Source organism: Dreissena polymorpha, chromosome 12 (genome assembly GCF_020536995.1).
Source record: "Dreissena polymorpha isolate Duluth1 chromosome 12, UMN_Dpol_1.0, whole genome shotgun sequence".
Classification (NCBI taxonomy): Eukaryota; Metazoa; Mollusca; class Bivalvia; order Myida; family Dreissenidae; genus Dreissena; species Dreissena polymorpha.
Window position 1 is genome coordinate 2471536 of NC_068366.1, and position 16951 is coordinate 2488486.

General features: G+C 38.4%; 1 protein-coding gene across 5 annotated transcripts in view; it reads left to right on the forward strand.

Annotated features, from left to right (window-relative positions):
• LOC127854041 (uncharacterized) overlaps nt 1-13993 on the forward strand; it is a 90013-nt gene extending 76020 nt beyond the window's left edge. For 4 of the 5 annotated variants that reach the window (XM_052388971.1, XM_052388974.1, XM_052388972.1 and 1 more), the window contains one exon: nt 10243-13993. In XM_052388971.1, coding sequence (XP_052244931.1) covers nt 10243-12473 — 2231 coding nt within the window. In that variant the 3' untranslated portion in view covers nt 12474-13993. The remainder of the gene's footprint in view (nt 1-10242) is intronic. The other variant, XM_052388976.1, reaches the window with a different exon arrangement.
• The last annotated feature ends 2958 nt before the right edge of the window (nt 13994-16951 follow it).

Consider the following 16951-nt stretch of genomic DNA (forward strand, 5'->3'; position numbering starts at 1 on the left):
GCTATTGCTTTCATACTTGCAACACTTATTAACTATCGTAAGGGGACGATGCAGGCAAAGTTATGTAACTCTAACTGGCATTTGGACGGAATTATGGGCCCTTATACTTAGAAAATTGAAAGTTTGGTTAAGTTTTGTGTTTTGGTCCCCTTAAGTATCATAGATATTGCTTTCATACTTAAAACACTCGCAAACTATCATAAGGGTACAGTAAAAGGACAAGTTGCATAACTCTGGATGTCATTTTTACGGAATTATGGCCCTTTTTTGACTTAGTAACTTTGAATACGTGGTTAAATTTTGTGTTTCGATCCACTTTACTTCTTAAGTATCAAGGCTATTGCTTTCAAACTTCAAATACTTTCATGCTAACATGAGGTTACTGTACCTGGCAAGTTGAATTTTACCTTGACCTTTGAATGACCTTGACTATCAAGGTCAAATTATTAAATTTTGCTAAAATTGCCATAACATCTTTATTTATGATTAGATTCTTTATTTATGATTAGATTTGATTGATACTTTGACAAAACTACTCTTACCTGATATACCACAATAGACGCCACCCAAACCATCGCCTGTGCCACCCCACCCGGAACCCCCCCCCCCCCCGGAATTCCCCCCCCCCCCCCCTATTTTTTTTTTTTTTTTTTTTTTTTTTTTTTTAAGATCATCTCACAAATGACCACCACAACCTCACACTATACCCCCCCCCCCCCCACCCCACCCCCGCCCCAATTTTTTTTTTCAAACGGTTAAAAAAACCCTTTTTATTTTGATTATTTTATGTTTGAAATACCGTCCAACCATCGCACCCAAGAATCCCCCCCCCCCCATCCCCCCCTCCCCCCACCAGAATCCCCCCCCCCTAAATTTTTTTTTTTTTTTTTTTTTTTTTTTGTAAGATCATCTCACAAATAACCACCACACCCTCACACTATACCCCCCCCCCCCCCCCACCTCACACCCCCATTTTTTTTTTGAAACGGTTAAAAAAACACAAATATTTATTTTTATTATTTTATGTTTGAAATACCGTCCAACCATCGCACCCAAGAATACCCCCCCCCCCCCCCACCCCCACCCCCCTCTCCCCCCCTCCCCCCCCCCCCGATTTTTTTTTTCCTTTTTTTCGAAGATAATGTAATAAATGTCCCAGCCCCCACACAATGCACCCCTCTTCACTCCACCCCTCCCTCATTTGTGATTGAAAATGAGAGTCCCTTCACCTTTAAAAAGAAAATAGATGAGCCGTCTGCACCCGCAAGGCGGTGCTCTTGTTTTATAATCTAGTTGTCCGCACGGAAAAGTGCAAAAAGAACAAAGAGCATTTAATTTAGACTTTTGTAATCATTTTTTTAATGTTCAAAAATAAAAAAGGTTTTGTGGTATATCATTTTGGTTTATTAAACAATATGATGTTTTCAGTTGATGTTCATGTTTGGGTAAGTTGCTTAACGTTCAGTTCAAGTAGATTTTGGAAGTACTGGCCCTGTAGGGCAAGTTGGTTTTTCGGTTAATGTTGAGCCCCGATGCCCGTATTAGGTATCAGTCAGCTCCTTCCATCCGACCTTTCATAGTGTTCAAAACTAACTAATCTGTGTAAGGAGTCCTTTGGACGTCTTACTTTTTAAATTAAGTCCGGAAAGATTTCAAGGAATCCAACAACAGTCTTTTTTGTTTTCGTTCAAATTTGGGTCTGTTAGTGGGAGTCCCACTGTGGGACCCATTCCCAATGGATTACAGTTTATATTTTTCCCAAATGGGAGTAAGAACCTTAACACACCAAATTGAAGGTTTCAGAAAGATAAAAAAAAGTATAAAAATGTTATTTATTATGCCCTCCTTCAAAGAAGAGGGGTATATTGTTTTGCACATGTCAGTCGGTCGGTCCGTCCACGAAAAGGTTTCCGGATGATAACTCAAAATTGCTTAGGCCTAAGTTCATGAAACTTCATTGGTACTTTGATCATGACTGGCAGATGACCCTTATCGATTTTCAGGTCACTAGGTCAAAGGTCAAGGTCACAGTGACTTGAAACAGTAAAATGGTTTGTGGATGATAACTCAAAAACGCTTAGGCCTAGGATCATGAAACTTCATAGGTACATTGATCATGACTCGCAGATGACCCCTATAGATTGTTAGATCACTAAATTAAAGGTCAAGGGTTACAGTGACTCGAAACAGTAGAATTGTTTCCGGATGATAACTCGGCAATGCTTAGGCCTAGGATCATGAAACAACATAGGTACATTGATAATAACTTGCAGATGACCCCTTTTAATTTTCAGGTCACTAGGTCAAAGGTCAAGGTCACAGTGACCTGAAGCAGTAAAAATGGTTTCTAACGTATTCAGACAATGGCTGCCACTACAACTGACAGTCTATTTGGGGGCATGCGTGTTTTACAAACAGCCCTTGTTTAAAAATTATATTGTATTATCAATTTTAAAGTACAATGTATATATCAAATTTATTTCATAAACAACTAACAAAGTGAATAACTATAATTAATATGATTTTGAATTATTATAATGAGTTGTATTAAGTAGTTTTTCCCAAATCAGTTAATTTAACATGAATTGCATGTTTTTCCCCAAATGGCTAGGGAAAGGCCTGATGTATCTATATTGTGTCAATATTCGTTGATAAAAACATTCCAATTTGGTCCATTTTATTGATAAAAAATGCTCAAATTTTCCATTTTATCGATTTAAAAAATCCCAATTAGACTCAAAAGGCTAGGAAAACTAAGACTGTGCATGAAGGCTGAACGGTCTGAAACTAATGTTGAAAATATCATTGATATATATTTAAGGAAAAGGATAAAGACATTCAGCTGTGAATATCACATTCATGCATACATGTGTATTCATTTAATAAATATCATTACATATAAAAGAGTAAATTTTTAATTTTCCCCTTTTCCTAAAAACGAAGCGTTTTTCCCCTTTGGACGGGCCCCGCCGACATTCCCCTGTAGGTGAAAAAAAACACTGTGGCTATATATGGCTATAGTAAAATCTTGTTAACACTCTAGATACCACATTTATTGTCTGATCTTCATAAAACTCGGTCAGAAGATTAATCCCCATAATATCTTGGAAGAGTAAAAAACGATTCCGGTTGGTTGAAAAACATGGCCGCCAGGGGGCGGGGCATTTTTCCTTATATGGCTATAGTAAAATCTTGGTAACACTTTAGAGTCCTCATTTATTTTTCGATCTTCATGAAACTTGGTCAGAAGATTTGTCTCAATGATATCTTGGATGAGTTCGAAAATGGTTTCGGTTGTTTTAAAAACATGGTGACCAGGAGGCGGGACATATTTCCTTATATGGCTATATATGGCTTCAGTAAAACCTTGTTAATACTCTAGAGCCCCCATTTATTGTCTAATCTTAATGAAATTTGGTCAGAAGATTGGTCTCAATGATATCTTGGCTGAGTCTGAAAATGGTTACGTTTGCTTGAAAAAACATGGCTGCCAAGGGACATTGCATTTTTCCTAATATGGCTATATATGGCTATTGTAACATCTTGTTAACACTCTTAGAGGCCACATTTATTGTCTGATTTTTATGAAACTTGGTCAGAAAATTAACTCCAATAATATCTTAGACAATTTCAAAAATGGTTTCGGTTGGTAGAAAACATGACCGCCAGGGGGCGGGGCATTTTTCCCAATATGGCAATAGTAAAACCTTGTTTAAAGTCTAGAGGCCAAATATGGCAATAGTAAAACCTTGTTTACACTCTTAGAGGCCAAATTTATTTTCCGATCTTCATGAAACTTGGTCAGAAGATGTGTCCCAATGATATCTTGAATGAGTTCAAAAATGGTTTCGGTTGCTTTAAAAAGATGGCTACCAGGGGGCGGGGCATTTTTCCTTATATGGCTATAGTAAAATCTTGTTAACACTCTAGATACCACATTTATAGTCCGATCTTCATGAAACTTGGTCAGAAGATTCATCCCCATAATATCTTGGAGGAGTAAAAAATGATGCCGGTTGGTTGAAAAACATGGCCGCCAGGGGGCGGGGCATTTTTCCTTATATGGCTATAGTAAAATCTTGGTAACACTTTAGAGGCCACATTTATTTTCCGATCTTCATGAAACTTGGTCAGAAGATTTGTCTCAATGATATCTTGGATGAGTTTGAAAATGGTTTTGGTTGCTTTAAAAACATGGTGACCAGGAGGCGGGACATATTTCCTTATATGGCTATATATGGCTTCAGTAAAACCTTGTTAACACTCTAGAGCCCCCATTTATTGTCCGATCTTCATAAAACTTGGTCAGAAGATTCATCCCAATAATATCTTGGAGGAGTAAAAAATGATGCCAGTTGGTTGAAAAACATGGCCGCCAGGGGGCGGGCATTTTTCCTTATATGGCTATAGTAAAATCTTGTTAACACTTTATATAGAGGCCACATTTATTTTCCGATCTTCATGAAACTTGGTCAGAAGATTTGTCCCATTGATATCTTGGATGAGTTTGAAAATGGTTTCGGTTGCTTTAAAAACATGGTGACCAGGAGGCAGGACATTTTTCCTTATATGGCTATATATGGCTTCAGTAAAACCTTGTTAACACTCTAGAGCCCACATTTATTGTCTAAATCTTCATGAAGTTTGGTCAGAAGATTGGTCTCAATGATATCTTGGCTGAGTCTGAAAATGGTTACGTTTTCTTGAAAAAACATGGCTGCCAAGGGACATTGCATTTTTCCTAATATGGCTATATATGGCTATTGTAACATCTTGTTAACACTCTAGAGGCCTTATTTATTATCCGCTCTTCATAAAACTTGGTCAGAAGATTCATCCTAATACTGTCTTGGACGAGTTTAAAAATGATGCCGTTGGTTGAAAAACATGGCCGCCAGGGGGCGGGGCATTTTTCCTTATATGGCTATAGTAAAACCTTGTTAACACTTTAGAGACCACATTTATTTTCTGATCTTCATGAAACTTGGTCAGAAGATGTGTCCCAATTAAATCTTGGATGAGTTTGAAAATGGTTTCGGTTGATTTAAAAACATGGCCGCCAGGGGGCGGGGCATTTTTCCTAATATGGCTATATATTGCTTTAATAAAACATTATTAACACTCTAGAGGCCACATTTACTTCCGGTCATCATGAAACTTGGTCACAATATTTTTACCAATGATATCTTGGATGAGTTCGAAAATGGTTACGGTTGCTTGAAAAGCATGGCCACCAGGGGGCGGGCATTTTTTCCTTATATGGCTTCATGAATCTTCATGAAACTCTGTCAGAATATTTGTTTAAATGATATCTTTGATGTGTATAAAAATGGTTCTGGTCTGTCGAAAAACGTGGCTGCCATGGTGTTCACTGGTCAAGAAAGTTGGAACGAACATTTTTTTCAAATGAAATCTTGGCCTTTACAGAACAGGTCAGTTCCTTTCCTCTCAGGTGTGCGACTTTGGGCCTTTTAGGCCCTCTTGTTTCATGAAACTTGAAACATGGATAGATGGCAATATGGACATTATGCACGTCATTTAATTTTGTTCCTACGTCAAAAATTCTGGATGCTATGACAACAAATAATATATATATATATATTTCTGACAATGGTGGAGCCAGTAGGGGACATATATTGCTTAGCAATAGTCTTGTTAGTACATGCTGCAAGCAATTGTGGGATTCTTAATGTTGTTTTATTCATAACACATGTATTATGTAAATAATTACAAGCATCATTGACAATGGGCTCTAAAAATTGCTTTAAGTCTGGCAAAACAAAATTCTGTGTTTTGGGCAACGGTCTGAAAACATTAGGTAGGTTAGGCTTTGCGTTTGTTATTTTTCTCCTCTGCTATTAGTGAAACCAATCTGGAATGTTTATTCTGGTGTGATTTCAGGATTACCATTAATTATGGCAGTCTATTACCCAAAAGTTAAATAAGTTTTATTATGCCCCTGGTAGGGTGGCATATTGCAGTTGAACTGTCCGTCAGTCCATTTGTGCGTTCATCTGAAAACTTTAACGTTGGCCATAACTTTTGCAATATTGAAGATACATGTAGCAACTTGCTATTTGGCATGCATGTGTAACACTGTATCTAATGGAGCTGCACATTTTGAGTGGTGAAAGGTCAAGGTCATCCTTCAAGATCAAAGCTAAAAAGAAAATCAAAGCGGCACAGTAGGGGCATTCTGTTTCTGACAAACACATATCTTGTTTCCTATGCTGTAAAGAACTTCAAGGGATTTTGAGAGTATTGTCAAAATAGTAGCAAATATCATTACTTTACCAGGTGACATAGATTTGAACACACATGACCTAGTTGTTTCATGTATGCCTCCTTTTTGTGTTTTTTGTAAATTTGGTAAATAAACTTCTCCATATCTGCCCTTCGTGGGGTTGCATTTGGGACCAGTTTGGTTAAGGTCACAAGTATTGCTAATAATATGTAATAATCGTTTGCTGCATAACTTCATTTGGTTTGAGATGTGTGTTGAAATCGGTCGTGTAGGTAGATTACAGGATTGTCTAGCAAGAGATTGCATTTGTGGTCACTGAAGGCAAGGTCATTGCTACCAAATAGAAAAACAATGGGTCGTGTTAAAAAATGGTTGAGATCCGTTAAAAAACCACCCCTCACCCCCAATTTTTTATTTTTTTAAACACACTAATAAATTACCCAACCCCACATTATTAACCAAACTCTCAAACCCCCACCCCCGACCCCCCCACCCCCCGCGCCCCAAATGTTTTTTTTTAAACATCGTTAAATAAATTAACCACATTCCACATTATATCCCTTCCCCTCTCACCCCCCTACCCCCCCACCTCCTACCCTCCCCCCCCCAAAAACAAAAATTTTTTTTAAAACATCTAATAAATTATTACCACACCACCCACATTTTATACCCTACCCCCCCCCCTAACCCCCCCCACCCCCCCCACACCTCCCAATTTTTTTTTAACATCTAATAAAATTACCACAACCCCACATTATACACCCCATACCCCTCTCACTCCCACCCCCCCCCACCCCCCCCCCAAAAAAACAAACAAAAAAACACTTTTTCTTTTAACATCTTATAAATTACCACACTCACATTATACCCCCCTCTCACTCCCCCCTTGATCATGACTGGCATATGGACCCTATTGATTTTCAAGTCACTAGGTCAAAGGTCAAGGTCACAGTGACTCGAAATAGTACAATGGTTGCCGGATGATAACTAACATTAGGTTAAAGGTCAAGGTCACAGTGACAAAAAACGTATTCACACAATGGCTGCCACTACAACTGACAGCCCATATGGGGGCATGCATGTTTTACAAACAGCCCTTGTTAGCTCTATTTTTTGAAAAAAAAATTATGAGCTATTGTCATCACCTTGGCGTCGGCGTCGGTGTCCGGTTAAGTTTTGCGTTTAGGTCCACTTTTCTCAGAAAGTATCAATGCTATTGCATTCATACTTGGTACACTTACTAACTATCATGAGGGGACTGGGAAGGCAAAGTTAGATAACTCTGGCGTGCATTTTGACAGAATTATGTGCCCTTTTTATACTTAGAAAATTGAAAATTTTGGTTAAGTTTTGTGTTTTGGTCCATTTTATTCCTTAAGTATCAAAGCTATTGCTTTTATACTTGCAACACTTATTAACTATCATAAGGGGACTGTGCAGGAAAAGTAATGTAACTCTGGCATTTGGACGGAATAATGGGCCCTTTATAATTAGAAAAATGAAAATTTTGTTAAGTTTGGTGTTTTGGTCCACTTTACCCCTAAACTATCATAGATATTGCTTTCATACTTGGAACACTCGCAAACTATCATAAGGGTACAGTAAAAGGACTAGTTGCATAACTCTGGTTGTCTTTTTTACGGAATTATGGCCCTTTTCTTACTTAGTAACTTTGAATATATGGTTAAATTTTGTGTTTCGATCCACTTTACTTCTAAAGTATCAAGGCTATTGCTTTCAAACTTCAAATGCTTACATGCTATCATGAGGTTACAGTACCTGGCAAGTTGAATTTTACCTTGACCTTTGAATGACCTTGACTCACAAGGTCAAATTATTAAATTTTGCTAAAAATGCCATAACTTGTTTATTTATGATAAGATTTGATTAATACTTTGACAAAACTACTCTTACCTGATATACCACAATAGACTCCACCCAAACCATTCCCAGTGCCCTCCCCCTTCCCCCCCGAATCACCCCCCCCCCCCCCCCCCCCCGAATCCCTCCCCTAATTTTTTTTAAGATCATCTCACAAATGACCACCACAACCTCACACTAGACTATACCCCCCACCCAACCCCCAACCCCCCAAATTGTTTTTTTTTAAACGGTTAAAAAACACAAATATTTATTTTGATTATTTTATGTTTGAAATACCGTCTAACCATCGCACCCAAGAATACCCCCCACGCCCCCCTCCCCTTCCCCCGAATCCCCCTCCTTTTTTTTTAAGATCGTCTCACAAATGACCACCACACCCTCACACTATACTATTCCCCCCCCAACCCCCCCCCCCTAATTTTTTTTTTTTTTTTTTTTAAGATCATCTCACAAATGACCACCACATCCTCACACTATACTATATCTCCCCCCACCCCCCCATCCCCCTCCATTTTTTTTTGAAACAGTTAAAAAACACAAATATTTATTTTTATTATTTTATGTTTGAAATACCGTCCAACCATCGCACCCAAGAATACCCCCACCCCCTCTCCCCTCCCCCGGTGTTGGGACAGTGGTCTAGTGGTAAGATGCTGGGCTAGGGATCGAAAGGTCCCTGGTTCGAATCCCGCCCAGGCACTGGATTTTTCTGAGCAAAAAATTAATCCCACGGTTGCTCCTCTCCACCCAGGTGTATAAATGGGTACTTGTGAGGGAAATAAGTCAATGTGCCGTGGCTGCCTGGTGCGCCATATGTTAACGGACGACTTAAATCCCAGTGATCGGGGGGTTGATTGTGAAGTCGGCTGAAGATGTATATTGAAGCAGACTATAAACCGCACCTTTAACCTTTTAACCCCCCGAATTCCCCTCCCCCCCCCCCGCCTTTTTTTTTTCTTTTTTTTTTAAGATCATCTCACAAATGACCACCACACCTTAACACTATACTATACCCCTCCCCCACCCCACCCCACCCACATTTTTTTTTTGAAACGGTTTAAAAAACAAATATTTATTTTTATTATTTTATGTTTGAAATACCGTCCAACCATCGCACATAAGAATACCCCCCCCCCCCCCCCGAATTCTCCCCCCTCCCTCTTATTTTTATTTTATTTTTTTAAAATCATCTCACAAATGACCACCACACCCTCACACTATAACCCCACACCCCCAATTTTTTTTTTAACGGTTAAAAACACAAATATTTATTTTTATTATTTTATCTTTGAAATACCGTCCAACCATCGCACTCAAGAATCCCCCCCACCGACCCCCTCCCACCTCCCCCCCCTCCTATTTTTTTTTCGCATTTTTGTTTTCGAAGATAATGTAATAAATGTCCACGCCCCCACACTATACACCCCTCTTCACTCCAGCCCTTCCTCCTTTGTGATTGAAAATGAGAGTCCCTTCACCTTTAAAAAGAAAATAGATGAGCGGTCTGCACCCGCAAGGCGGTGCTCTTGTTATTAAAATGTCATTACTATTTTATTTTGTTCTGTGCACTATGCGATGGCAATTATTTGATAACGAATGATAACGGAAGATCCTAATTTAAGGTATCTTTCTTTTGAATCACTCAAAGTCAATGTTAAAAGTCGATGGATATTTAGCTAATGAAAACATATAAGACAGCTTTTTCAATTGGCATAACATAGTAACATTATTCTATTGATTGTTTCTGAGGTCAACATGTCAAAGGTCAAGTTCACTGGGGCTTATGACACAAAATAAGTTTTCACAAGTTATTAAGACAACCGGTGACATACAATCATGAAAATATAGATGGGGTTTACTAATGGAGAAAGGTCATACATATTTTAAAAATATATCTAAATTTATTTCAAAATGCTTCTTGCAAATAAACCAAGTATATGCGTTAATTTACCTGATTCGAGTCAAAAAGAATAATTTCTATAAAAAAAGGTTTTTGTGTTTGGGCGTAAAGTGATGTTTTGTTGTTGTAATGTTTGAATGCATTCTTAGGAATTTACTTGTATGTTTCATTAGACATATTAGCGTGTTTGTTTATTTGATTCCATTTCTTGCAGAAATTCAGGCGTGGTTAATCGAACAGTACCGGGCAATGTGTGTTGTGCCGGTGTCCATGCTGGATCCTGACATAGATGTACCTTTGGAACGGATCTACGTTCCCCCGTCCATCAAGGCACTTAAGAGAGGCCAGGGCGACATACATGGCGGGAGTGAGATGGACAAGTCTTTAACGATGGAATCAAAAGTGAATTGCTACAAAGAGTTGCTGCATCGTGACGGGAATCCTGTTAATACAATTTATATCCAAGGTGATCCAGGTTGTGGTAAAACTACGTTTTCCACAAAACTGGTTCTTGATTGGTGTAATGCCCATTCGGAAAATTGTACCAATTCTGAGAAAGAAATCGCGATAAAGGCCAGTACCAATGAGGAGACTTCACAACTAGTCCCATTCAGTGATCTGGGCACTTTGCGAGATTATGCATTTCTGTTTTTTGTGTCTTTACGTGATTACAGCGGATCCATGTGTAACGTCAGTCAGATGATCGAAGATGCCATAAAAAGCAACAAACTAGCTTGGGATGACAGTGTCTGGGAACATAAATGCATCGTTCTTACAGACGCCGCAGACGAATGGTACCACCCCGATTTATCCTTTCCTCCGCCACAGGACTGTGCTTGCAGGTGCGGTAAAGACCGGAGTATGCCGCTGTACCTACAGCGAAAAAACATTACCAACATTATAACCGCACGACCATGGAAATTTGCCAATCGCAGAATGAGCGATAGCTTAACACGTATGTTCCAAATTTCCGGCGTTGCGAAGTACCAAACCTTGGCGAGAAATGTCATTAATGTTTTAGCTGAGAAAGATGGTATTTCGCAAAAGGCTCAACAAAGCAAATGTAATGATTTCTTGGAGAAACTAAAGAACAAAAACGTGATAAATCTTATGACAATACCAGCTATTTGTGTGCAACTCGTTCATCAGTTTTACGTTGGACGTTTAATGGAAGATTCACTATGTGCTATATACATGAATATGCTTGATATGCACATAGCCAAAGGATTGCAAAAACTGCAAATTAAAGATTTTGACACTGAAGAAATTTGCGTTAAAGAAATAGAACACATATTTGGAACCGGAAAAAACAAGTATATGTCGGCTAATGGGTCGCTGGTTCGTTCTGCAAGTGCGCTTGCGTTTAAAACACTAACAGACTCTAGTAAAGAGTCGTCACTAGTCTTTGCGAAAAACACAATCACAAACCACATGACGAAAACACAACTTAAATACTTACTTCAGACAGGGGTTATCACAAAGAAAAAATCGTTGGCGCTTAGCCCGCAAAAGAATATTCCATACATGTTTGTACACAAAACTATTCAGGAGTTTCTAGCATCGATGCATATTGCAATTAATCAGATGGGCATTGAAGACATCATGAGCGCCATACAGTCGGCGTATTGTGATGGTAAGTCTATTATGGACATCGGTCAGTTATTTATCTTCACGTGTGGAATGTGTGGTCCAGCGGCTGAAAGAATGTCAAAGCACATGATGGATGTCATAACAAGCGACATGGAAAGCAAGCTGCTTTCTATTTCAGACCAGGAGATGAATCTATTTTCCACGCATTATTTAGCACAAACAATTTTATTGGGTGGCTTTATTGAAAGGTTGGCGAATAAACAGCCGTGCTTACAACTGACACTCACTCATATAGCACTTGATGATTTAAGAATTCCTACCAAGGAAATCGATGCTTTAAATACGTTAATAGATATGAACATCTCAAACATCACAAGCATGGATGTACAATTCCATTACAATTCTCAACAGGAATTAGCATTAAATCGTGTACAGGAAATTATTTCGCAATCGAGAGAATCATTGTCGTATCTGCGGCTTCCGCTTGTAGGCTGGATTCAATCAGACCTACAATTTGACCTACAGGGTCTTAAGCTCAAGAGCTTATCATGTCATGGAGGTACCGTTTTAAGTAATTTAGACTGCACCTATATGCGTTCGTGTTGTATATTATCTCCAACACCATTATCAGAGAGGCGCATCTTACAATCGATGTCCATCACTGGTAAAAACATTACACATCTTGAGCTGGATATTGACCGTCTCTGTCCAAACCTTCCTAGTCTACACACGCTTATAATATCTAAGACAAATCTTGCGGTTACACTGCTGTACTATCTTCCTGAATCGATCAGAAAGGTAGTTTATCGAGCCAGCGATGTTTCCGCTCAAGATGTAAAGTCAATGGTGGAATAATCAAAATCACGGTACGCGTGTGTGCGTTTTGAATTGTTAGACTGTCGTTTACCTGTCATTGAGTCGGATACTTGTAACTGGATGAAACAGCAGGACGGCATTGATATTACACAATGTGAATTCAAAGATTATGACTATTATAAAGATCACTATCGAATTTCTATTTCCTGGAGTACCATTTTATCAAAGTGACAATTATCAAACAAGTTGTCACAGATTCAAGACGAAAGGAGAGTGACATAACACTAAGCACGTAGACAACATTACAAATTTACATTTTCTTCATAATTGGAAATTTATAAAACTATACAGAATTACAAACGCGAAAAGTGAATAATCTAAATGTGCTCGTTTCTTTTTTTTGTGTTCTTTAAATTTGGTGGCGATGCTCAATTCACTAATATAAATCTTTAAATGATTTTGACTGAAGCTTGGACAAAATGCAAAAACCGTAAACAACACCCTTATATGTTAAATAATTAGCTTTCGCTTTACTGTGTAATTATTATCAATCATTCATACAACATCATGATGTAGCTATACATTCCATTTGAAAAACGAGTGAAGAGTTTATTGTATACGAGTTTGTGTTTTGTCTCCGGTGCTTTGCATCTCACGGAACACTGATGTATTCTATTTCACTCGCCCTTCGAGAGTTTTATATGCCATTGAATTATGTTAAAATAAGTATTTTTAATATAATATGTTTTCCAGTTATTAAGTAACCTATTCCACGAGACAATATATTGTGCTGTTTTGTACAGAATATGCAATATATATATATATATATATATATATATATATATATATATATATATATATATATATATATATATATATACATGCATTATAATCCTCCCTCTATATGTTAACGACTCGTATAATTTATGTTATGTGTAATCATGTGTTATTTATGAATGAAAAGAACGCACTATACCTTCGGAGGAACTTCTAACTATACAGTGCTGAAATACATTTGTATCATAAACGGCAGATTATTTCACAGTCAATGTGAGGTTAAATCTTGTAATATTCCATAAATTGTATTTGAACGTGCTCACTCTTTTCAATTATCAATAAATCGCTGCACTTGTAAGGACTGACTATTTTTTATTTAATTGTACAGATGGTTTAATTTAAGATGATATTTTCCAAATAAACCTTTTTTATACTTCTCTTCACAGTTTCTGTTAAATCTGTTTCCAAGTAAATTTCATGTCTGAGGTTGTTATTGCACATGATTTGTGTAATGATAAATTGTGACGTATATACTACACGTGCGTTTCGTCTTAGTCTTCGCCGCTTTCCTAGCGCGTCCTTGATCCGACTATGATTTAAGGAAGTGGTTAAAATATAGCATTGAATATTTTAAAATCCTTTTCACATTGCTGAGACCCTTCTTGCAAATATATTATTCATCAAATAATATACACTCAAGCATTGGCTTACTAACGGGCTTTAAAGAGCATAATTAATTCTATGGACATTTAATGTATTAAATAAAATGTGTGCAAACAGTGCCTAATATTGCCTTCATTTTTTTATTATTTCATAAAATTATTATCAAAGCATTTTTAAGTAACATAACTACTTAAAATCAACGAATATTCCGCAAAATATTTCGTAAAAAAGTTAAGCCATAAATTATCACTATTCCTTTTAGCAATAGCTACGGTTTGAACATTTACAAGCTTCGGCACCGTCGGAAGAAGCACGTATTCATGAGAAACACGTCGTGCTTCCGATCTTTGTCAAGTTTACCAGCCAGCCATGTGTACATGCTTGACTAAATTTATTTACTCCTGATAGTATTCAAACTATATACGTTCGAATAAATATGACGCCTACCTCTAGGACAACGGGGCTTAATGCATTTGCGTAAAGTGTCGTCCAGATTAGCCTGTGCTGTCTGTAGATGCTAATCAGGGACGACACTTTCCGGTTTTATGGTGTGTTGCGTTGAACGGACGATATAGAATGTACGAACATGAATTAAGCGCCGTTTTCGCAGAGCGCGGCTCATTAAAAAATACGGTAGTTGGTATGCAAGCACCTAACCGCTGTTATATTCCCCTGTACATAAGCACAGTCATGGGAGAAAAGATCTTCAACTGTGAAACCGACCACCCACCAGTCGTCATGATGAAGTGCCTTGCCTCTTGACCTGGGCGTGCGTTCGAGCTACAGGCGCCGCGTATGTTCTTCGCGCAGTCGACGCAGCGCTGGGTGGCGTCCTGCTTTACTAAGCACCTGGGGGAGGGAAACACGGGGGTATGTGAAACACTCGCTTATGGGAAAAAACGGGCGTATTGGAAACACGGGGTATGGGAAACACGGGCGTACGAGAAACACTTGTGTTACACTATCGTATAAGTGATTGGAAAATACGGATATATGGGAAATGTGGTGAGGGAAACACGTGCGATTGGGTAATAGGGGTTAAAGAAACAAGGGCGTATGGGAAACACTGGTGTATTGGAAACACGGGTGTATGGGAAACACTGGCGTATTTGGAAACACTGGCGTATGGTCAACACGGGTGTATGTGAAACACTGGGCTATGGGAAATACTGGCGTCTGGGAAACACGGGCGCATGCGAAATCACGAGCGTATGGGTTCTGTCGAAAATCGCTAATATAATGTGCTTGTTATGGTACTGTATGGAAAATGTTTAGGTGTAAAGTTTGCCCCGTGACCGAGGATAATTGAAAAAAACAAAACATCCATATAATATGATAATTAGAAACAACTTTAATAAGATTATATTCACAAGTAGTAACAGGAATGTAAATCTCGAGTATGATATTAATAATATATGATATTAATGATAAATATTGCACTGGGCAATACATGGACCGCGTTTTATGAAAACTGGACTTAACGCATGTGCGTGAAGTGTCTTGTCAGATTAGCCTGTGCATTCAACACAGGCTAATCAGTGACGACACTTTCCGCCTAAACTTGATTTTCGTTTAGAAGAGACTTCCTTTAACTGAAAGATTCCATAAAAGCGGACAGTGTCGTACCTGATGAGCCTGTATGGAGTGCCCTTGAATTAAGTTAAGTTTCCCCATACTCAACCATTATTTTCTAACGAATCACACACTGTGATTGAACTGTGCGTTGGCATGAATTCTGTATGTTTGTGTATTGCTTTATTCAACCACACGAATTTTGAAATCGCAAAATCTATCAGAGATGGATCTTCAAAAAATCTTAAAGTTGGTTAAATTTCTACACATCTGAATCGTTGTTTTGTTTGGACTATCAACAGAAAAACCAAACTTATCAAATGTTTTTTAAATAAAACACTTAGCGGCCTTGAGTTCAATCTCATCTCGTTCGGCACGTGACCATCTGCGACCGCCAGGGCGCGCTCGAGCGTGTGTTCCACCTTGATGCGCTGGTTGTCGTCTAATTTGGACACGCCCCCTTCCGGTACCATTTGTTCCAAGTCACACATCGGGTATGGGAGGTCCCTGATGCGCGCGCATGCCTTAGAACTTACATATCGAGGCACGTGAAAAACATGGTGTCCAGGCACAAAAGAAGCTTCGGCCTCTGGAAGGTTCCGAAACATAGTGGACACCGGTCCATGGTCGCGACGGAAGTAAAAAAGTTTTAGCCAGTGACATCTCTATGGACGGTGTAAACAGAGTTGAATATATAAAACGAACTATATTTGGCGCATGTTCTTAATAAGTGTACACACTTAAACACACACGACATAACCATGTATTCCAACGTCTATTTTATGGTAACTGTGTGAGAAATACTTGTGACACCACATGCATACTTATGTCCATCAATAGAGTAGTAATATCGGAAATGATTGTTTAAATAAATAATACTTTTTTAGAACTACGCACTTCTATAAACTGACCTTACTTGGTAATTGTACTTACTAAAGAAAGCGGTTTACTTGTAGCAATTTGTCATTTGCAGTTAAATACCAAATTGACTTACAACATGTATTAAATTACTCGAAATGTATTTAACGTTCGCTTTATATTAAATAGAGTGTACGTGCAAAGTTAAGTCAGTACCATTAGTCTATTGTTTATTAGATTCGGTCACTGAATACCGTTTTCAACTTTAAATAATGTCAGATGCCATTACGTTGTAGGATACGAGAGATTTAAGATGCTATTAGCCTCGTTCTGGGAAAACGTGGCTTAATTCAAACGCGAGAAGAGTCATCCCGTTATAGCCTGTGCAGTCCGCAGAGGGCTTTCCGTTTGTATGGACTGTTTCGTTTACATGAGGTCTCTTTAAAACGACAATCCAGTTAAGGCGGAACGAGTCGCCCCTGATTAGCCTAAAGCTAATCACGGATAACGATTGACGCACATGCATTAAGCCCCGTTTTCCCAGAGCGCGGCTCCACACATGTTCGATTGTTATTCAGCTTTTAGTAGAACTGTAACTTCTGTAATAAATGAAGACATACGTTTACCATAAATAATACAATCAACAT